Source organism: Haliotis rufescens, unplaced genomic scaffold (genome assembly GCF_023055435.1).
Source record: "Haliotis rufescens isolate VD_foot unplaced genomic scaffold, xgHalRufe1.0.p SCAF_12, whole genome shotgun sequence".
NCBI classification, from domain to species: Eukaryota; Metazoa; Mollusca; class Gastropoda; order Lepetellida; family Haliotidae; genus Haliotis; species Haliotis rufescens.
In genome coordinates this window covers 28,975,552-28,999,238 of record NW_025963802.1, presented here as the reverse complement: position 1 = coordinate 28,999,238, position 23,687 = coordinate 28,975,552, and the positions used below count along the sequence as shown (strand labels likewise).

The 23,687-nt window shown below is 39.6% G+C and overlaps 2 protein-coding genes across 3 annotated transcripts; both read right to left on the bottom strand.

The window, feature by feature from the left end:
* Positions 1-4,719: 4,719 nt before the first annotated feature.
* On the bottom strand, positions 4,720-12,680 carry LOC124118021 (galactocerebrosidase-like). 2 transcript variants are annotated; one of them, XM_046480064.2, is made up of 18 exons: positions 12,296-12,674; positions 11,727-11,795; positions 11,417-11,480; positions 11,031-11,119; positions 10,721-10,885; positions 10,436-10,474; positions 10,200-10,336; positions 9,587-9,680; positions 9,132-9,169; positions 8,656-8,780; positions 8,175-8,314; positions 7,816-7,881; positions 7,184-7,276; positions 6,906-7,047; positions 6,539-6,725; positions 6,030-6,205; positions 5,572-5,651; positions 4,720-5,062 (listed from the first exon to the last, which is right to left on the bottom strand). In XM_046480064.2, exons 1-18 carry the CDS (start codon positions 12,434-12,436, stop codon positions 4,868-4,870), a joined length of 2,040 nt encoding a protein of 679 aa, XP_046336020.2. In that variant the 5' UTR covers positions 12,437-12,674; the 3' UTR covers positions 4,720-4,867. The 2 variants fall into 2 exon arrangements, 1 of the variants encoding a protein (XP_046336020.2); XR_006858424.2 differs by lacking the exon at positions 6,030-6,205 and having other exon boundaries at positions 5,004-5,062; positions 12,296-12,680.
* A 3,568-nt stretch (positions 12,681-16,248) lies between these two features.
* LOC124116665 (sushi, von Willebrand factor type A, EGF and pentraxin domain-containing protein 1-like) lies at positions 16,249-23,357 on the bottom strand. The gene is made up of 7 exons (XM_048393502.1): positions 22,474-23,357; positions 22,177-22,270; positions 21,143-21,328; positions 20,757-20,942; positions 20,371-20,556; positions 18,624-18,809; positions 16,249-18,077 (listed from the first exon to the last, which is right to left on the bottom strand). The coding sequence occupies exons 1-7, from the start codon at positions 22,759-22,761 to the stop codon at positions 17,854-17,856; spliced, it is 1,350 nt and encodes a 449-aa protein (XP_048249459.1). The 5' UTR covers positions 22,762-23,357; the 3' UTR covers positions 16,249-17,853.
* Positions 23,358-23,687: the final 330 nt, after the last annotated feature.

The window sequence follows — 23,687 nt, the reverse complement described above, 5'->3', positions numbered from 1 at the left end:
TGAAAAATCATTTTCACGATTGATATCTAATTTATTCCATAGTCTAAAGATAAAAGTGGCATGCCATAGTTACCCACTTTACGTGATAACCAATCAGTGTTTAGAAATGCTTGTGGATATCGTCTTAAAATATATTTACGCTGTCCTTACAGTCGGTAGCCCAGTTTCTGGCTACGCTCAGCCAACAAATCGACTCGCGGCAGCTGGTGACCCCCAGCGGGCAGTGTTAGACAGTCGGGTAGAAGCCAGAGATTAGTGCCCCTTAAAGTTCGGAATCAGGTTTGAAGTTAATAATTAAAATAACCATTAAATCATCATATATTAGTAATATCTAAATAGTTCACATACATTTACATTCTTTGTTGTTTTTCATTTTAGTTTCGTCAGCAGCATGCAAGGGTGAAGGAGTCAAGAGTGGTACTTATTTTAAACTTATTGAAATTCCCATTTAATTGAACTGTTAATTACTAGTATATCGGTTTAATATGGTTTAAACCCCTTGATGCATTTTCGGATACTTTTGAACTATATGCTTTGGAACATATATTGACATAGATATGAAGACAACTGACAAACATATTTAAGTATGGTGCTATCATTTTCCTTAGTTCTTCTCGAGGATTAATAATCATTGTGTTATCAAAGTCTGCTGCTCCGAAACTGTCCGTCTCCAGACAACAAAATGCAAGTATCGGAATTACAACCGACCAAGGTTATATGTATAATACTTGGCGGTTACAAATTTGAGTCAGAGAGAGTTATATTAGAATATGTACCAAGGTACGTACTTCACATATTATAGTAAGAACCATTCTTCCTCCCCCACTTCCATTGGTGATTCGGGTAAGATATCCTCAACACATATTTGACGGTTTTTCATAATGGAAGGGTTTTCATACACGTGTTTTAGTTTTCACTGTAACTTGTTCAGTCAATGTGACACCATTTTCGAGGTTGTAGGGAACTTATCATTTTACGGGAAATATAATTTTGTTCAGACAGCACCGTCAACTGGTCGTCTAGCACGAAACGGTTCCTTACTTGGTGGGCATCCTACTCAATCCTGGCATTGCCGTGGTTGTTGGGATAGTCGTGATGGTTCTTTCGCGTAAGTGACGTAGCCGTTTTAATCTTTCATGTGCTCTAGTAGTGATACGAGTACGTGGTCGACCGGATCTGGAAAAGTCCCGTGTGTTTGCTAACGGTTCGACAGTATTGTTAGGGTGAAAAAAAACCTGCTTAAGCTGAAGATGATTCTCCTGTTTGCAAGATGGCGTTGCTACGTTGGGCTTCTTTCACTCATAGCATATTTTCGCTGTTCATTTGCTGTAAGATTGTGATGGCATGCAAATGAAAACCAAAATATTTTATAGCCCAACAAGGGATGTTGCACGTGAAGGTCATGTTGGTGTGTTTCGGCGCCAGGCTCTCTCGTAGTTGTGTTTCTTCGTTTTTTCTATCTTTTCACCAAATGTCTACAGTGCCTCATTCTTCCATACACATCAATCCCAATCCATGCAGAAATGACCAATTCATATTTTGCATTGCAACACTATCAGATATTTACGATTTTACTACTTTTATGTTTCTTTTTTGGCAGAGTGTATAAAACATTTTCAACTGTAAAATTAAAAGCAAAGTATGTGTGTATAAGGAGCTTTGATTATCGATGGGTTTTCAAACTATTCTCTGATGATGCGCTTTGAATAGCCTAAACGTGTTCAGTGACACTATCAGATAACATGCTTACCAGGACCCGCACTGACAAGGTACGTCCTGTTCTCGGGGTAGAAGTAAAAGAAGACCCCCATGTTATCATCTTCATGGCAACCTCCGTGATCCATCCTGACTTCCAGGGTCTGACAGGTGACGCAAGGTTTATTGATACCTGGCTTTCCGTGACTACATCTGATCCTAACCCCCCAACCCCTACCCCAGTACACAAAAAAACCCACAGAATAATAATGTTGATGTTGATGTCAACAGCATTTGAAACATCAAGTATTTGCATAACAGAAGATACATTAAATAGATTTCCATTTCAATTTCGATCATGTATATAAAAGAACGGAGGATGAACTCCTATGCATGTTGTCTGTACCTTACAAGCTCCTTTACATTGTAGATAAATAGCTTTACACATTCCAACGTGGTGAAAGATGTGCAGTTAATACAACGTACAAAAAACAACACGATTACGTATGTAGTGGCAAAATATGCATATGCAGTCAATCACAATTGTGTTTGACTGTATTATGTCGAACGTACGGTTGTCTCGAAGTAAAGCTTGGTTCCTGCGTATTCCTTCTGCATTCATCATTTTCGGTTTCGTCGAACCTCGGATAACGCGAGGTGTTTTTTGTAGATTCCTTCAACTTCGAAACAACAGTTTTTGACTGTATATTTAAAGCACTGTTTACATGCAAAAGTGGAATTATTATGACTCTTTGGATACGTTTTGGTATTTTGGGGTGGTTAAAGCTAGATTATACAATGACAATGTTGTGACTACTCTTAATTTCAATGTATTATTTTACATAGACCTTGACACTGTGGAACCAGTCCACCCCTTGATGAGGCAACCCCGCGAAAAATGCCGACGTCAATGGCCATATTACTGTCCTGTATAGATAGATATACGTTACATGATAGCACACATTTTCAAATGGTACTCCCTCTAGATGTTAATAGTTTGGGCTTCATTTGAGGCGCCAATCAAAGGACAATCACAGTTTGCAAAGATATCAAAACAATTGTGCGTACATAAGTACATAATTTAGCAACTTGTTATTTTCGTATGTGGACGTTTGACAAGAAACGCTTGATACTAAGTATATTTTAAACCACTGAAGAACTGTCACCGGTTTTACATTTATACCTTCCTAAACACAAAAATAAACAATTACTTCACAGGCTGCTTATTTATCCATAAACACAAAATTGTAGAAATCAGTGACATCGTTCAGCACAATAATGCAACCAAAGCCCCGCCCACCGTGTTATCAGCTAATCAGAAAACAGAAGTCCGCAAGTGGGCGTGGCCTATGTTTTGTTTCGGATTATGGAAACATAAAAGTGTTTTTCTTGGTTAGCCAATAAAATGTTAAGAAACCGGGGCGACATTGTTCGAGATCAAGTTCTACCCTTTGCGCAAATGCAGGGACGTTACGGCCCGTTGCAGCAGGGTAACACAACACTCTGCACGTGTTGTAACAGATATTTTTATTGACATTGTTAATTGAGTTGCGACACAACCCCTCTTTCTTATATAAGAAGCTGATACAGATATTACAGGAAGTGATTACGGATATTATAGAGGGGAAAGGCGGACACTACAGAGCGTAAGGGTAGACACGACTGAGTAAGGACGGAAACCACGGGCAGTAAGGACGGGAAGTTCAAAGAGTAAGGGTGGATACAACAAGGAGTGCGGAAGAGGACAGAGAGGAGTAAGGACGAATACTACTGGACTAAGGATTGATACAAATAGGAGTAAGGACGGCTACTACAGGTTGTATGGACGGAGGAATTCAGGGGAAGAAATGATTCCCCCAGTACCTCATGCATGTCGTAAACTGAACGGGTAACAATGCTCGGTGACCTGACTTGTCATGGTGCGCAATGATATGGACCGTGATCAAGCTTTAAGTCACTTTTAGTTTTGTGTGTGAGATATTGATAGGACGTCGGATGTATATATCCACAATGAAAAAAAAGTCTTAATAAATAATAGGATTATTTATAATGTATCCTCATAAAAATACCCCGCAAAACCACATTTTGATTAAATTTAGAAGATGACTTTATCATTGATTGGTGCGTACGCTAAGGTCAACATTTTGCATAACAGTCCACAGTTGACTCCGGTCAATGTTGTTGAAATGACAGGTCCAAGGTCAAGGCCATCACCAGTCAATAGCGTGTGCTTCCACCCTGTGAGCTGAGAACTGCCAATCGGAGCTGGGATCACACCCTTGGGAATAGTGGCTCACTTATTCTGCACTGCTAGAACCAGTTATGGGAGAGTCTGTGGTTGTGGTTGTCGCAGGTGTCTGTCCACCTAGTCCTATAAATGTTCAATTGAGTTCAAACCCGGTGATCGGGAGGGCTAAGATACATGTCGGCCATCAATGTTGTATTTCTGTGGGTAGGCAGTCGCTAGTCGTGCTGTGGTAGGCCCAGCGTTGTGCTGGTGTACGACACTGGCGTTTGTCATAACGGGAGCAACGTGTGTAATGGTTCTGGGCGGGGGGTGTCGCACGGAGTCGACCGGATCTGGGTCGGTCACGTGTTAACACATGTTGATATCGGTCCCATAGTCTAGTGATGGTGCTTAGGGACACATTAAACGCCCTGGCAACGACCTGGATTCCTTCGCTTCCAAGCGGCCAAGGACTTTGCTCCTTTTGCGTTTCTCTGAGTAGTGGCATGTGTTGCCGGCCTACAGTCGGCGAAATACAGGTGTCAGGCAATGGAACTCATGCACTATCATACTGGTGGTGTTCATGTTTCATTTTGAATGAATTCGGTGACTGCGTTTTGTGACTGTAACGATGGGAATATGCTGGGTCTTATTAGTTTTACAAATGTTGTACCACTAAGTCGACACTTTTGACTTTAAATACCAATTGTATCACTTTTGCGTTTTTCATGAGTATATTATGGTAGGGTACACATCTGTACCTCTTACCCTGACTGAGTTACAACAAGATAATGAGGTTAGTACATATCTCATGTTTTATTGAATTCACACAAGTGAAGTTTGAACTATCACCTGTCACGTATATACCTGGTAACGAATAGGGACAGAAACTGAAGAAAATTAACAAACACTGTTAGAGTCTGGTTTAAGTATCACATTTTCTTTTCATGTGTTTTGTTTCTTGTATGACGCTTTCATTCTTCTAAGCCCTTCTTTTGGATCAGAAATCATAATGTTATCAAAGTCAGCTACTCCGAAACTGCCCGTCCCGAGACCTGCAAATCCAGACTTGACTGTTGAAGGAACTGACGTTTCATGAAAGAGACTTTGACCATTGACGAATGCAGCCGCAGTCGTCCCCTGTGACAAGAAAACAGGTATGACAGGGTATCTTCTCATAAAACCAGGGAAAACAACATAGGATCTACATCTATACATTGACAGGTTTCGTCATGGCCAAGGTGGGTATCTCAGCCAGACAGTTTCCCATGCACTTCTTCCAACAGGGAATTGATTTGAATGAAATAGCCCCCGTATTAATAAAGCACAAAACTGTCAAAACAATCGGACAACATCAGACAAGTCAAGGTATATATGAAATAAATGTGTGTTTCAGGCGCCCTTATTAGTTGACAGGTAGGACCAATTGTTTAGCATGTTTACAAAATATTAAACATAATGTTTTAATTTTGTACAACTAGTTAAATAAGTCATAGAAATTGCTTGATTTGCAAGTCGTTGGGGCGGTCGGTGTACACGAAACATAGTATTGAAATAAATGAGACGACAGCGGCGAATAAAATAACAACATATATTAGTGAAAATGTATAAGATCTGCATAAAACATCAACAGTATATTCTATATATACCTGAACAAACAGGCCTATCACATTCCAGTCGGATATGTAAACAGAATCGATGTTTCCTTTGGTAAGGACGTGTTTCCTCTCTGTAACAAACAAAGGTTATAGCTTTTTGGTTATTTTAAACATGATAATTATGGAAGCAAAGTATGTATGTGGAGATTATCTCTCGCTCATTTCGATATCTTGCTAGGTATCTTCCTGTGGCCGACATGCACTTGTGTTTGCACTCTCGCTCATTTCGATATCTTGCTAGGTATCTTCCTGTGGCCGCAATGCGCTTGTGTTTGCACTCGTTGAAACCCACAGTACCACTGATTGGGTCGGTAACTAATATATACAATATGTTATCTCTCTTAATTTACTGTAATATATATTTGAAATGCTAGATATCGATGGATGTAAAGTCTAATCTTTGATCCTGCATATCATTAGTGATATGATATACTAGTGACGATTCTCACCAAGATCAGAGCTGACCAAATACGTCTTGTTCTCGGGATAGAAGTAAAAGAAAACCCCTGTGTTGTTATCTGCATGACACCCTCCATGATCCACCCTGGCGGCCAGGAACACACCCTCAGCTCTGTCAGGTGACGTTAGGTTGATTGACACCTGACACTCAATGAATATCTCAGACCTGAAGGAAATCGCAGTGTGGCAGTATGTGGCAGCGTGTGGCAATATGTGTCAGTATGCAGAGGTATGCTGTTGTTTGCTAACACGTAATTAAAATGGTACTTTTAAACTTTGTTTTTCGAATTGTGTTTTCCCAAGCCAGTGGGACAATTTACTAAGTCTACCTTAGACAGGACCAAGTTATTAAGGGTAAGTCTGGAAGACACAGACGAAGCAATACTTCTGTCACCTATGGAAAGTAGGTCTCCACACACGAGATGGACCTGAAATTGGCCACTGAACAAAATGTATGCCTCCACACGAACTAGTCATTACAGGTGGTTTGACCACTTACCAGTAATACTCCCCTACCACCGCCAGCGATACCCCAGCCTCTTCTATTGGACACCATGTTGACCAGGACACCGGCCTGCGTGTCGTGACCTGCCTCATTACCTTCCCGTGATCACCTCCCACTTGTGTTGCTTCATATGCTCCAGTTTGAGGAGATATCATATAAGGTTCTTCATACTCTCTATAATCTGGCACAATGGATAATTGGAATGCATAATTATACTAATCATATAATAATAAATGATACTGAGCGAAAAGTATCGAATCTTTCATTTGTCTTACTGGTCGGCTCTTCAATTAGACTGTAAATTCCTTTTGACTGGGAGCATTAAGTTGTGTATTAGAACATGAACTGAGCGTGTACTGACCATTGAAATCATCCATATAAGGCAAAGGGAATGGTTTCGACGGGGGAGAAGGAGGGTAGGACCCCTTGCCTCCTGTTGTCAGAGTTGTCAGTGTGTACACCTGGTTTACGCCGAGACTCAAGTTTATCTTTCCATCTATGACCTGCAAAAGATTTACGGAAGGGATTCAAAGGGGAATAAGTTAAAATGATGAGCCCGTAATCAAGAAGAAAGAGCATTTTAGGGGTCTTACTGGTCTTTAGCAAGAAGGTCTGTTCAGTAATCTGCACAATACATACCTGCATAGGTGGTTGTTTCTCAAAAACGTGAGAGTCTGTCAGATTATCCAGATTCAGCTGAGTGAACCAGACATTCACCGTTCTAATGGTAGCCTGGAACAAACAACGGCTTTGGTTTAATACACACAGCAATAACATGTACACATATTATGTCAATAGGCAGCGTCCTCTGTACTTAATTACTGCTGGGATCCGGTGAAGAATAGGTCCCAAATGAGGGGATACTAATTCTCTCTCTAGAAGTATTATTTAATTTGTGATAAGGTACTATTACACACATGGTAGAGTGGTATTGTCCTTGTGCGTGTATTCTTTCAGTGAGTGAGTGAGTGAGTTGTGTTTAACGCCGCTTTTAACAGTAATCCAGTTATATCACGGCGTGTCAGCTTAATGTGGGAGGAAAGCCCGAAGTGATGCAGGTCTCAGACGTTTACCACTTCGGTGAAACCCACGAGCACGGGTATGGTGCTGATAAACCTCGAAACATAATCGGGGTGAACCGGGATTCGAACCCACTATCATTGGTTTCTGGCGTGCCCAACTCTGCACAGCGAATCGAGGCGCCTTAGACGACTGGGCCACCCGTGCCCCCTGTGTATTCTTTCAAGTACATCTAGTATCAAACCACTCACTAAGCTGCCTTGAAGTTGTAAGGTGACATTCTCTGATGCAACTGGAATACCGGTTTTGTGGTCATTCTGTAAAATATGACTGTCAATAAATGAGGATGTTAACCACCAAACTACACATATATTCAATATTATATTAAGGATTGTATTGGGATATAAGGTGAAGAAATAACATAAACTCTTGGTGCTATTTTTAACACATTGATCCAATTTGAATACAAAATGTGGCTTTTGTGTGTCACCCCATATAATAAAAATAGAAGCATGTCAACAATCCGATCTAAAAAACGATCGGGCTGTTAAAAAAAGCAGTTACTGAAAACGTTTATCTGCAGTCTTTGATTAAAGTATCAACAACTTACGACTGTCTCAATTACAATGGTAAAGTCCTTCTGGTCCGGGCTGACCAAAGACACGTATATGCCGCCATTACCGAATCTACCAACTCCGGATCCGTGTTTCAAGTAAGTCCAACCAGGTCTTGTGAACTGGGTACTGTGAGCTTTTATAAGTATAATAGATTGATTGGAAATAATGAACAATACGGTTGAGGTGAGAAAACATGAATAAACTTAGGATCGCATTTATAATTATGCTTCAGATAGAACCAGAAAGAAGGAAAGTCCAAATCTGGTTTGATGAAATGAGGATATAGAGGATGGATTCCATGTACAGTATATTCTCGAGTATGTAGAAGGTACACTCCATATTAGTACCGAGAACATCTGTGCATGATTATTATGGTACAGTTACACACATCAGAATGGTGACATGGTTGGTGTCAACATATGGTGTTATATGAGGATATGTTAGCCTATGGATGTATTCATTATTACTCCATACCTGCCAGGTACACACCAACTGGCACAGTGTAGAAGCCACTCCATGGTTCTGAGGCGTTCATGAGGCCAGTCCCTTGATGAGGCAGACCCATATAGAATGCCGACAGCACTGGCCACATGACTGTTCTGTGTAGATATTTTTAAAGAAGTAAGTGAAAGTAGACATGAAAAGATTTGGGAGTAAAAATAGTTGATTTCGCAACGACAACTAGCGTTTGCAAAGAAATATATCTCCAAAACTTTGCTTTGGTTGAAAACAGTTAGCAACAACTTTTTTGTCGTTTGCAAATTCGTGTTTTTTATGTATGATCACGAATGAAAGTTGACCAATGAAAGCAAATAAATACCTGGGATGCGTGATGCGTGACTTGACATCAACTCCTTAATAATCAGTTGTTCATTTTAATAAAATTGTGAAAATTATTCGACAAATATAAAGTTTAGTAAGTTATATTATATGTATAAAAAGGTACTCACCCTGTCATGAATCCGTTGACATAGTTTAAATTCCAGCGCTACAACACAAAGTGTATTTGTTATGTCACATTTATGAAAGAGCAAAGCCATAATCATATGTGCTTCCTGTGACTTTCAGAACGTTTAGCTTCGCCATCCCAGTGTGCAGCTACCGGGTTACGGATGAAGTGTGAGCATTATCGTTAAGTGCCCTCAATATGTACAATACATATCACTATGTCTCATCATATTGGTCATGGTGATATTTCTAAAGGCATTGGCTGTTGCCCTGAATGAAATGTCATAGTATTGTTACTACTGGGTTGCATAGGAATTCCATTATTTCTTCCCTTTGTTAAACGACCTGTTTACAATATTACGGTGAACGTTTCTAAAAGATTAAAGCCTAGAGGGTGCCACTGCTGTTACTATTGTATAACCAACACCCTAAGCCTAACGAGGTAACATGTACCTACCAAGTACAGGGTGCGAGAAGAATCCTCTGAAGCCCACAGCTGTTTTCCAGTGTCCAAAGCAAGCAGCGAGCTGTTGGTCTCAGGATAATGCACTCTGAAATGGTAAGCAACTTAAACTTAGTGCAAATAACCCAGTGTAATTAACTAATCATGGGGATAGGGGGGTGGGGGTGGGGGTGGGGGGTCAAGCGGTCAAAGGCACCAGGTGCAAAGATCGTATCCGGCTAGTGACTGGGTTGTTATTCAGCCTTTGGACCAAACACGTTTACAGGTCTTTACATTGTTGTCACTACCCCTCTACAGTACATTCACCCTGTGCGCTCAAACTAACCCACTCATCCGATGCTACATCCGGAAGGCAGCTTTGGTTCCATGTGGAGAATGACAATTGGGACGCAAACAAATCCACTGGTCGGGGAACAAATAAAACTGCATTTAAGCAGGATAAGTGCGGTAAATAAATGTATTATATATTAATACTAATAGTAAGCTACAAATCAATTGATGCCAATTGTGTTTTAGGCCCATAAAATGAACACCATGCATTAGTGTTGATATCTCAATATTCCAGTATTGAATAGTTAGTTCATAAGTACTATCCTCCACAACTCACCCAATGGCATATATAGCGTTAGCTAAATCTGGATCAGTTAGAACCTGTGATGATATCTGGTCCCAGTCTCTGATATCATCAGCAGCAACAATCAGGGTGTTCTGAAGAGCATGTTGGTGCAACATCTTCCAGAGGACCTGTTGTTGGATAAAACAGGTGACATTTCTGTCAGTCACAATGTTGAATACTGGCGTGAAAATGAGATGCTTCTTCCTATTCCAAATAAATTCTCATACCTTTATGTAGGTGGTCGTGTACCGGCTCTCATTCCATATCTGTAAAACAAGAAAGTTCGACCACATGAAATCTAACATTATTAAATTATTACTACACATAAAAGGTATCTATTGAATGTACATGTACTTTTATCAGTGAAGAGTAACAGCTTACCATTGGCTTGAAAAATTGTTATTAATTGGTATTACTGTTATATGTACAACTCAAAGTTATCTCTAAAACATAACGATAATCCCTTGTTTATGTATATGAAGGTATGTTTATTCAACAGAGTATCTACGTACACCGATGTAGTCTATGTGAAGTCCGTATTTCGACTTTGCACCCAGAATCCACTTGACAATGTACATGGCTGTCTGTTCAGGGTTGGCGTACACGTCCCCCGTGTCCCCTCCCAGCCAACCAGGCCACCCCCAGGGCAGACCGATCAGTTGTAGGTCAGGGTTACGCTGGGCAAGAAGTTGTGCTGACGTGAAAATGGAAAACGGACGAAAAACTTCTTTTTTTTAAAGAAAGAAAAATAATTTTCGATTTGTATATATACATAATTAGATTATACTTTACAAATTTTAGGATATACTTGTACAACATTACCTTTTTGGCTTCCAGCATAACCCACCATTCATAGCCTCGTTCATAGTTTTCTTCGTCAGGGCTGCGCATATGAGAAGCTTCCGATCCGTCTATGCAAATAGAATCCACTGGGATGTTTATGTTTTTCCGTTATAAGTATTATGTTTTAGTGCCATAACACGTTATGTCATATATGATTAATTTAAGCAATGTTTGCTGACGAAGACCCTAAGCTTTGTTTTCTATTATATGAATTATATTTTAGTACAATAACTATAGATATGATTCTTTATTTTCTATGTTTAGTTTTCACTTGCTCCAATCACCGTATGTGCTAAAGGACAACCCCATATACACAGTGCTCTCTGCCTTGTACTAGTGATGTTAATGTGTTCATGTTTTTCAACCTGTACTCTGCATGTCTCCTCCGATCTCGACTTTAAGGAGCTGGAGAGCAGCACCAAAGTCAGGCTGGAACAGAAGATGTGAAGAAGATTAATGATATATATTAAAAGGATATATAGTTGTAGTTACATGAATACACTATAGAGCCTTCACACACTTGTGATCATTTGGGGTAGCCAAACATCGGATGAAAAGAATCTACATCCCATTGGAACCAAAGGATATTGTTTATTTAGTTCTCTCATCTGATCGGCTTGATTAATAGAGCCTGTGCAATACCGAAGATTGTCATGAATAATTCGCCTGTGTTACCTTAAACATATAGTCCAGTATTTCATCTCGTTGTTTTGGGGGGTAATTGACCAACAGTTTTGATGTTGCCTGGAATTGAAAGTGTTGATTTCCCACTCACGATACTCAAACGATCATCAACAACATACAGGTAGCTCACTTCAAAGCAAATACAAATGTCAGCATTCATCCGGTAAGTCTGGGATGTTAAACTAGTTCACCAGATCAAGACAGATAAGATCGATAATATTGACAGATGCATGCAGAAATCCTAAATGTATTATACATTGTACATGCTCAGTATATATTCTATTCCTCACTGAATGTATTACTATGTTTACAGAACTATGAAATGAATACGATTGTCAACCAATATCTAAATGGGTGTAATGTTGGGTTTAAGATTATTGCACTTACATAGCGACGTACCAATGTCTAAAAGTGGGGTGAAACTTGGTTTAGCGTCGTGTTCAAGTTTATTGCACATAAATAGTTACACATTCAAACAACTACCATTTTACATAACATTACAAGAACATCACAAGTGAGTGAGTGAGTGAGTGAGTGAGATAAAGACTAAACCAACTTACCCCTCCACCACTAATTGCTCCGATCCCGTCAAACCGTCTTCCCAAACCATCGGTGTCATCGAACACGTAGGTCTGTCTTTCCGAGCACAAATAACCCTGCACTCCAAAATACAGTAGTACAATCTTTGCGGCGACGTTCATATTTCCGCCAAATGAACAACGTTATGTGGAGCTCTTGGAACCACTTAATAAACTCAACCTTGGTGTTGTTTATATGTGAATGAGCACCTACGTGAGGAGTTCACATACAACGGGATGACATGTTATTGTATCTAATTAGATCAAGGTCAAATATCTGATCGAATGTCATCAATTCACAAGAGTATGATAATGACAATCAAATGTTATACGTATCCACAGACAGTTTTGACCTGCGTATTGGCCAGACAGGTGATAACACGGTCAAGTACGAATTACGATAAACCTTGCGACATCAGGTGAGCACAACGAGACGTATTTAACTCACAGGGTAGATGACTGGGCCAGTAGGACAGGTCGCCGTGTTATCTAGTTTGCTCAAGGACAAATAATTCATCCCGTGACATAAATGAATGGGTGCAAGAACACATATATTTGAAGATTATGTTTAGAATTTGATGCGATGATTGTATTTCAAGACATACCAACATCAACTCTTGGATCCGAGAAAAAGAGAGTGCCATGTGTAATGGTTTGAATCAGAGCAGCGGGACCTGTTTCAGGAACAATTAATGAGAAGATACTACCTTCGGATATATAATTCCTAGGATTTGACATAACGTCATGGGGATTTTATGTCAGGAAGAGCTATAACCTGGTCAGAGAACAATGGCATAAAGATACAGCAGGGTTTTAAGTAAAATATAATCATATACACTGGAAACCGATTTTACTCCTGATTTCAGTTTTTTATACATATTTGTTGGTAGTAATTACAGTTGAAAATCCAGTGAAATAAACGAATGGTCACGCTACTTTTAAAATAAGCAGATAATTCTTTTATATGCTTCAGAAACTCAAGGAACAAAATACTAGAAGGAATATGGATACCAATACAGTGTGTGATCTACCCATACCACACAGCTTCAAAATCATATTAAAAACCCTCTAATGTTTGTTGCATATAGTTGACAAGCAGATGCCAGTGGTTGTGGTTGAAGGTATCTATATTACGTCTATATTCTGCACCATGGTGAACACATCTTCATACAATATCCAAACAACGTAAGTGATCATGAAATATAAATGTTACGATCGGTCATCAAAATCAGTTTTGAAAAATAACTGCCAGAGATAGAAAAGGACCCAGAGCTAATGTTCCATCACCCCCGAAACATTACGCGGGGACTATGCAATTCCTCCGGGCACGTACATGTAGGTAGGGCATTCTTGATTTTGACACATCAGTTAAAAGTCTTCAAATAGGTCTGAGCCATTAGAAGTGTTGATTTTCATTATTCACAGAAACATGTAAGCTTTAAATCAGTATTTGTGGTCCGATTGGGAATGCGATGGACCCCTTAGGGCTATTGGCATGATACAAACTGGTAGAATTTAGCGAGTCTGTCTCAATCTTTGATTTGTAGACTTTGGAACAGATTTCACCAGACACAACATGTCCAGTATCGATTAATCAGAAACCTGCAGGGTTTAAGAAATCGCCGTTTACTTGCGTCAGGCCACCACGGTTCTAGACACTGACCAGACGATTAGAATTCGTCTGCATGTTCGGCGGACGATTTGAATTCGGCTGCATGTTCAACGATCACGTATTGTACCACCCTTAACGCATCGACACATTCTAGCCAGACGCCAATGGTGTCAAGAGCGTAGGAACTGTTGGAATCGCCAATCGTCTCGCGTAATGTTTTCAGACGAGTCCAGATTCACGCTGGACTTTCTGGATAGACGTAGACGTGTCTGGAGGCGTCTTAACGAACGTCATGCGACGTGTCACTGCATAGTGTCCATGGAAGTGTCACAGGTCAGGAAGACATAGACAACATACTGGCGCCAATAGTTGTGCCGTTTGCCCTCAATGCTGGTCCACGTTTTGTCTCTCATGAAGATGACGCTCGTGCTCATCATGCACGACTACCTCCAGCATCAAAACATCACCAGAATGCAATGGCCTGTCATGAGTCCTGACCGTTCCCATATCAAGTAAGTCTAGGACATAATCGGCACACGAGTACGCCGACATCAAAGACCACCAGCGACCTCAGCAGAACTGGAGCAGGCGCTGCAAGAGGAGCTGACAAGACTACCCCAGTTGTCATTGGGGGATAGCTTAGGGCCACGCCGTATAAACGAAGGCTTGATCAATCGTTGGAGCATGAACGATTATTGATGAAGTCATCTCACGTTACACGTAGTACTTCCTTTTTCTTATCCATCCATTACCTTCAGTCGATACCACTTTGTATTTCTGTAAAAACGTGTTATTTTCGAATATCCCTACTTTGTTTGAGAGTATTGATCACTGACAAAACAATGTATCTCATGTTATATGCGTACACGTTTTGACTTAAACAACCACTTGATCTTTGACTAGCCTTAGTTTATTGTTTTACTGGGACAAACAATATTATGATTGTGATTCGGTACTAATCATACATGCGCGGTATCGCACTTAGTTCACTTTGCAAGTTTGGGAGACTGGAACATGTACAAAAGTGAGCACCTCACACATAACTATGCACTTAAGGGCGTCTGCCGGCATGATTGTGTATTCTTTGTCTAACACGAAATACCGTTTATGACTCTGAAGGTAACCGAAATATACTGCGCAAAACATACTCCTTACTCAATTCTTTATATGTAGATGATGCTTAATGTGATCTTTAAGAAAATTGTAGATCAAGCTAATGAGGCACTTGAAGGTACTTTAAATGACATGTGTTCAAAACAAAGGTACACAATAAGATAAGAGAAGATAGGATAAGACTTTATTATCACAAGGGAAATTCATATTGCACAGATGATTAGCACTAACATATGAAAAAAGAGAAAATATATGGTATTAAAATATAAAGATTAGAAAGTAAGACACTTACTAATATTACCAAAGGTAAAACATATGGAGAATTGAACACTATCATAGTGACGACAATGCAAGGAATAGTATTTTAAAGTATATGTATAATCGTATTAAACAGATCATCATTTAAAAGATTACTGGCTGGTATGAATGATTTCTAAGTCCAGTCTGCTTTCAGCATGGACATGCGCAGACGGCAACCAGAAGGTAACAACTGATATGCGGAATAAAGCATATGACTGCTGTCATTTAGTATCTTTACGCGCCTTTTTTGTCAATTTGTTGCTCATAAATTTCGCCGATGTGTTGAAATTTGGTACCTCAGATTTTGCTTGCTGTATTTCAAATTTTATGTAGTTGAGATTTATTTTGAAAAGACTCCCGTACCAGCAGTTAACATTACAATCTAACATGATTTGAATAAATGTTCTATAAATCAGAGAGATTATTGTATTATCAAGATTAATACAACCGCTTTTGGCCTTTTTCATAAATATGCTTTGTGTAAGCAGTCCAAGAGAGGGTCGAATCAATAATGGTGCAAAGATACACATATTTTTCAACCAAATGATCATTTTCATTATCAATAACAATAGGCAGAATTTGTGTTTTCTTATTTGCAGGGACACCCGTAGAGGTCACAGATGATTTGATATCATTTACAGTCCCAAACTGTGGTATGTTTACAAGAAAGGATTCTATCCATTTAATCGTTGTTGAATTAACAGACTTGTCAGATAGTTTTTGCACAAGCTAACAATATTCTGATTTAATATTAAAAAACCCCTGTGTAGATGTAATAATTATGTCAGTTAAGTGTGTGTGTGTGTGTGAGTTGCCGCTTTTAACAGTATTCCAGTTATATCGCGGCGTGTCAGCTTAATGTGGGAGGAAAGCCCGAAGTGATGCAGGTTTCAGACGTTTACAACTTCGGTGAAACCAACGAGCACGGGTATGGTGCTGACAAACCTAGAAACATAATCTGGGCGAACCGGGATTCGAACCCACAATCATAGGTTTCTGGCCTAAATACTAGTTATTGTTCAAAGCATTCAACAACGCAACTCTTGTACAGACGAATCAGTCATCACATCTCCCCGGTCATGTGATCAGCTCATGGCCAGGACAGTATTAAGATATTCTTTTGTTCCAAATAATGTTAATATCAATGACTACATTGTAGCGTTACGGGAAGGAAGTTTACACTTATGTCTCAATACTGAATTAGATATTAAAGAAGCGTCAGTGCAATGTGTTAATGATCATTTGGCTGCACAAAAGAATATAATAGGGACATACTGTGTTTTATGTTACAAAACCGTCGAGTGGTTAAACTCTCAGGAAAGGAGTTTCAATACTTGAGGTCCTTTCTGTCCAGGAATTCGCACGGGCTGACACACTTTATCTGTTCAGAAAATGAAATTTAACATATGTGTTAACGTCTGATATAGACACATGTTTACAAAGGTTTTGGAGTAACGGATATAGTCCCGGTTTATTTAAAGTTCTTGATCTGATTAGTTAACAACTTATCATTTATAGTATGGTACAAAGGAGGGAGGGGATAAGTATCTTCAAGTTCTAACATTCAATACTTTACATTAAATATTCGATGAAGAGTGAATGTTGGAATGTTAGTGTTCATGAATTTAAGTGCAAATGTGAATTCCTCAAACACTGACAAGTCACAAGTCACCATTCATATTTGTAATATGTACCATACGGAACCCGAGCTTCCCGAGTGTGTACAAAACACATACTATTTTGAAGAATTCTCGTTCTTTACAGCTACCGAAATTTGTTGGTTGTTGATTCGAAGAACAGATTCGAACCGATTATGATTCTCGGTTTGTGAACACTATGTCCATGCATTCCATCAAACTTGAAAACATCTACGATCTGCGACATGCCTCCCCCAACTTCACACTTCTCGCCGTCAAGTGCTAGTGAAAGAGACATTCTCCCAAAATTAGTAATGCGCTGTAATACAGAGAGTACTATAATAAAATATAGGAAAATGTAAATACTTTCTGTACAATCCATATAACCTTTTATGATTTTGGATCTTCATAACACGTTTCAGTATCACAATTAAGGAAACGTTGATTAGGCGTGCATATCGTATCGATTAGTTTTTCAGTTGAAGCAGTTTTGTGGCGTTACTCATACACGTCCCACCTCTAGCCAGTGGGTTCCCTGTTAAAGGCAGCTTCTTGATCTTGAAGAAATAGACAAACGGGCACCATTTTGGACCTTTAATATACTTGGAAATGTGAACTTCAGTCAATTGGGTACATCAATTTCTTTGCGTTCCAAATAGTGCTCAAATTACTCTGCAACTGTTTCATCAGATTGTGGAATTTAACACAACTAAGATGAAGAAATTTCAATGAGGTCGCCATTTACCAAAGCAACAGCCAATTGTCCTTTCAAATATTCATTTCGTGGCTATAAAAATATGCAACATTGACTGTTTTGTGTATACTGTTACTATTTAACATCGATGATGATGAAAGTGGCCGGATGCCATGTGAACAATTCAAATTGGTATTTCACAAATGAAGGATATTTGGCTGCGGCAACTGTAATCATTCAACCCATCAATGGAGTTCTTAATCATCAGATCCATGCAGATGCCATCTCCGTCAGGGCTCCCAGGAAACCAGTGGGGACCTGTAGAATCTATGACATTCCCATTTAACCACACCCAATCTCCAGATGCCTCTTTCTTCCCTCCAACTTGGAAGTAGTATCTAGGTCCGCCTGAAACCAAAGAATGTTTTGTTTGGGCGAATTACTGGCATTTTCATTTCAATGTCTGAAAGCTGACTTTCCGATGAAACATTAATTTATACAAGCTGAGGCACTAATTTATCCAATTTCAAATCACCTATTTACAGATAAGATCAAACAACATGTAGTGTGTGGCTAACTGATGGCGTCAGTGACTTGGTGTCAACTCAACTTTTAACATTATTTCAGTTACATCACGGCGCAGACGACGTGTCAGTGAGTGTGGTTTAGGCCTCAGCACTGGTGGTATTGGGCCGACCAATCTGGGGATCAGTGTACCCGGGTAGGCAAGAGAGACAACTTTGCACAATGAATTACTGTGTCTTAGACCTCTGCGCCAAAGCTAACGTATTATTAAAGTTTTGAGAATCCTGGTTCCTTTTTGGGAGGCTGGTCCAAGGCTAAAGAGAAACGTCTATGATGATGTCAAAGTTGTAGTATTAATACTGACTCACGATTACATGAAGACTTCCAGTAAGAAGTAGGTGCTACAACGTATGTTGCTATTTCTCTTACCATAGTTCTCAAGGAGTTCACGCACAATACGCTTGTGCTTGTCCGAGGTGTTCAGGATGATAAGGCGCCCAGAATCGTTGTCACAGTCCTTGGTTGCATGTGTACGATTGTTTGATGATGTAAAAATCTTGTAACACAGGGAAGTGTCATTGTCAAACTTGTATCCTTTATTGGAAGGACATGTGCCTAGAATTACCACAAAAAAAACACATCAGTAGGCTTGTCATCATGAGTATTAATCCACGCAATTGGGATACGATGACATGCATTAGCCAAGTCAGCGAGCCTGACCATCCGATCCCGTTAGTCCCACAAGTAAATACTCATTTAACTGGTACAAAACAACATAATATTCCTTAACGGTGAGCTGGACATGATTCATGACATCAAATGGGATAGATACTAGTATTCCTCATACATCTGGAGAGCAAATGATTTTAAATAATTTTTATATTGTTACCATGCAATTTCTGACATGTAAAATATCATCACTCCCACACGTACAATTGATATGTGACACACGTGGTGCATGAAACAAGTAAGGGTATTTTATGAAAGAAACATTTTGGAACAAAATGCAATCACATTTTCACATTGAAATCACAAACTGTTCTGAAGCAGTGACACGATTGTCGAAGTTGAACAACAAATTAAAACAAATCTGATGAAGAAGGCGATCTGCTCACGCCAAGGTGTACATCTAACGACAATTTAATCTTTAATCATAATATACAAACAGCAATATACCACTATGAAGCGGGGTTTTCTGCTTTAATATATTTTGGGGCCTGCATTTTTATAAAATGACACGTGAGTATAACTTTTGGTGGTTGCAGACGCTCTGGTATATTCCCAATGAAGCCACTGACAGAATAACATCGAAATATAAGATTGTATTTTGTTTAACGTTTGTTGTTCTGAAATTGTTCTTAATTGTACAATGCGCTCTTGTCTTCCATGAACAGACACGACTTGTATACTCCGGTTAACTTCGGATATCGCGGATATGATCAGTAAAACGAGTAAGAACAATTTAAAACATGTTCGTATTGTGAAACGCATGCAACATTCAATCGCGTAATTCAGGCAAATACAATATGTTTGAAATCGCCCATCATGTTCATACCGTCTTAGAGTGAAATTAATCCAGCGGTCGGACAAAAGCAAAGTGTGTGGCTTGTAAAGGTAACAGATTCTTATAGACTGTCAATGCTTATTGCTATCAATAACCTGAATGGCGAACAATCCCTTTCTACCAGGGTCCAACCCTGCCACCATATGGAGAAACATGCATGATAGTTACAGTTTCATCAGACCAACGATATAAAAAAGGAGAAGATGTTATAGTGCCAATAATACATTTTAAGAAAATCATGATCAAAGGGACATGTTCCACAAGGTTGAACGTACAAAATTTAAATTGTCACAAAATAGAACATATATATTAAGGGCCACTATTAACTACACATATACCATTCTGAACAACATGCCGATAGATGACCGCATTGAAACTCGATTTCGAACGTCTTGAAGATATTCAGGTTTCGTCATTTATTGAAACAAACTTCAGGTTTTTTGGTCCAGTGGATTGGCCATGACACGAGCTCACCTGACTTTCAGTGATTTCGTTTTCAATATGGCTGCTGTGTATGGCTCTTGACATTTCTGAATACAGTCGATGGGATCACCAAACCATGTTGGCAATTCGCTTGAGTTGTCAATGAGCCATGACGTAATATGAACTGACCTTGACATTGTCCTGTAGGTTCTGACCACTGTGCATCACTCTGACACTCCACTTCTCCAGTGCCACCCTGTAGGATGTAGCCGGGTTCACATGTGTGGTCTGCTTTGGCTGTGTAGGTTCTGTTGCCAGCGACCCTTAGTCCTACACTCGCAAAATGAATTGCTTTTGGTGCAGTGCACTCTATGGCTGAAAGCAAAATTAGTAACATACTTCATGGCTATATTTGTTGTTGCTTGATAAATAGAAACTCAGATTTTTTGCCCATTGTTTAATATAGTTTCGTAACTGGCCTCGATCATAATTACGTTGCTGTATTGAAGCGAGGCTCTTCAGAACAAGATGTCAGAACACCACCTTTACCTGAGCAACGGCTTATAAATACTAACCTTCACAGTGTCCTGTAGGTTCTGACCACTGTGCATCACTCTGACACTCCACTTCTCCAGTGCCACCCTGTAGGATGTAGCCGGGTTCACATGTGTGGTCTGCTTTGGCTGTGTAGGTTCTGTTGCCAGCGACCCTTAGTCCTACACTCGCAAAATGAATTGCTTTTGGTGCAGTGCACTCTATGGCTGAAAGCAAAATTAGAAACATACTTCATGGCTATATTTGTTGTTGCTTGATAAATAGAAACTCAGATTTTTTGCCCATTGTTTAATATAGTTTCGTAACTGGCCTCGATCATAATTACGTTGCTGTATTGAAGCGAGGCTCTTCAGAACAAGATGTCAGAACACCACCTTTACCTGAGCAACGGCTTATAAATACTAACCTTCACAGTGTCCTGTAGGTTGTGACCACTGTCCATCACTCTGACACTCCACTTCTCCAGTGCCACCCTGTAGGATGTAGCCGGGGTCACATGTGTGGTCTGCCTTGGATGTGTAGCTTCTGTCACCAGCAATCCTCAGTATCACAGTTGAATGAGTAATAGCAGATTGAGCTTTGCACAGAATTTCTGCAATGCCAGAGTGTCTTTCTTAGAATATATTCGTGCTTTTGCTCTTTTAATCGTACTTGTTGGATATACAAAAGCAAATATATCATAAATGGTACTTGAAATAAATGTCAGTGTTTCTATTTGCAGTAACACAGACATGACAAGCTTTGGGAATGGCACTATCCGTCCCTAATACCCCGTTCACATGCACAACAGTTACTAACGTAAGTCATTTTACACATGTGTAACTATACATACGTGCGTATATGTAAATGTACTATGCGTTCACATGAAAAGCATCTTAGGTGTGTAAATAAAGTATGTAAATTGTGTGAGGCACACACATTCGTCTGTTCAACACGAAACAGGTTGTTTTCCAATCAAAGTTGAATGAGAAGAGAGTTACTTCACCGAAAATGTTCGCGTGAAGCAACATGTGTTTGATTTCATTTGTACACAAAGTTTTGACTCCTTGAAACCATAAGAAAACACCGTCCGCTCAACTCAACCGTACATACGCATAAAAGTTGGCAACTGTTGACAATTTGGTTGGTTTTGGCAAAAGATATTAATTAGATCATCCTCTTACGTTGACATAAACGTTCACATTGAAACATATACACACACAGTGCAAATTTACATTAACATTTGCACTTGCTCCAGACATGATGCAAATTTGGTCCTGGTATAAATATACACACATGAGTATACTCACGTATGTATTTCTACACACGTATGCACATATACACACATACGTATAGAGGCGCACGTGAACGGGGTATTAGATTTGACCGCGCTAAATCGAATGGGAAAGTGAGCGTACTATTTGAAAAGAAAAACCTTAAATTCTCCATGTAACTACTCACCAAACGGTAAACACATCTTGTTTGTCCTTTGTACAACAGCACATATTTCATTAACCTTGCATGTCCCCCATCTACATGGAGTTGAAGTCTTGTTCTAAAAGAGTGTCAGATACAACAGTGTAGCAATTAGTGGTTACTAGTTTCAATGTTCTCAGTTAGGAATTATCAATAGGTAGGAAGAAAAATATATTCACCAGTTAAACTTTTAACCATGGAGGTTTAAGTCGATGGAGAAGATAAATAGATACGGGTAAAATTAGGAAACATATGATACATGTGGTAAGGCACTGGACTTACCTTTCTATCACTTATGTATGTTGTTCCCTTTTCAAGTACAACTGAGTGGACGTCATAAGCTTTTTTGAAGTTGATGTGACAAATGCGGTCGGTTGTCCTGTAGTTGACAGATTGACACATACGTAACATTAGACACAAAGTTTCACACTGGAACCTATTGGAAACGTGTCGTTTCCAGAAAAGCGCATCTCTTAGACATGCGTTGGGTATCTCCTTGCTGAATGAGGAGTACCCCGATGCTAATTTAGGAGTTGTGGCGGCAATGTACATAAGTATAACTATATACATCGTTCACAGGCAACTGTCCAGCAAATATGCGTAGAATCAGCATGCAATCACCCCTACACCACAATCACCACTGCTTCCACACCATAAAACAATTACAGACGCACGGCGTTAATCAATTTAATGATTTAAATTATAAATATTGGCTAATAGCATGCGTGGGGGCACCAATGTTAGAATTAACGATTTATGCTTAAAATCGAAGTTTTGCTTTTCAGCCTACGGGTTAAAACAAGAAACGGTTATGCATGACGTTACAAGCCTCCCCACCTATTCCTAATGCCCCAAACCACCAGAAACATATGCATGTATCACTGTATAACTTCACCAAAACAGGTGACAGCTGACCTCGCCAATATCTATCTGAATGCCGTCTCATCTAGTACAACGTTTATAAAGAAAGGCACATGCCTCTAGCTTGGAAAATGCATGACCAATGCATGACCAACTTCAGAGTTACATATGTTACAGTCAATGAGTAAAATGACTGAGTTTTCATTTAGGCAATTTTCAAAACGCCAAATATTTTAGTCAGTTCAAAAACATCACATAGAATTTTGCTGGATTGGAAGCCAAACGTTTTTAAGAATATATATTGACTTTCGTTTCTTTCAATCCTATCATTTTCAGTCACTGGGTGATGAAATAGGGCACAAAGTCAGCGATCTATCCCACTCAGCCACCGAGGGGTACTCAAAGTACGTGATCTAGACTACCAGTTGTCGGACTTTCATTTTTGTGGAAGCCTCGGTGGCTGAGTGGGTTAGATCGCTGACTTTGTGTGCTGGCGAATAGGTGCCTCACTCAGGCAAGTGTGGGTTCGAATCCCGGACGGGACTCAACCCCCAAAAAGTACGAGAATCTGTACTTTACTAAGAAAGTGTTATTCCAAATATGACATTTGTTACATTTGACCACTTTCTAGATGG

Excerpts from the sequence above, each read along its gene's own strand:
- LOC124118021 (XM_046480064.2), bottom strand. The coding sequence starts at position 12,436 with ATGAACGTCGCCGCAAAGATTGTACTACTGTATTTTGGAGTGCAGGGT. Across the intron at positions 10,475-10,720 it reads TTCACATAGACTACATCGGT|ATATGGAATGAGAGCCGGTA; the intron begins GTACGTAGATAC and ends CTTGTTTTACAG. Across the intron at positions 9,681-10,199 it reads AACGCTATATATGCCATTGG|AGTGCATTATCCTGAGACCA; the intron begins GTGAGTTGTGGA and ends TTACCATTTCAG.
- LOC124116665 (XM_048393502.1), bottom strand. The coding sequence starts at position 22,761 with ATGTATATAGTTATACTTATGTACATTGCCGCCACAACTCCTAAATTA. Across the intron at positions 18,810-20,370 it reads ACCTACAGGACAATGTCAAG|GCACATGTCCTTCCAATAAA; the intron begins GTCAGTTCATAT and ends TGGTAATTCTAG. Across the intron at positions 18,078-18,623 it reads TGAACTCCTTGAGAACTATG|GCGGACCTAGATACTACTTC; the intron begins GTAAGAGAAATA and ends CTTTGGTTTCAG.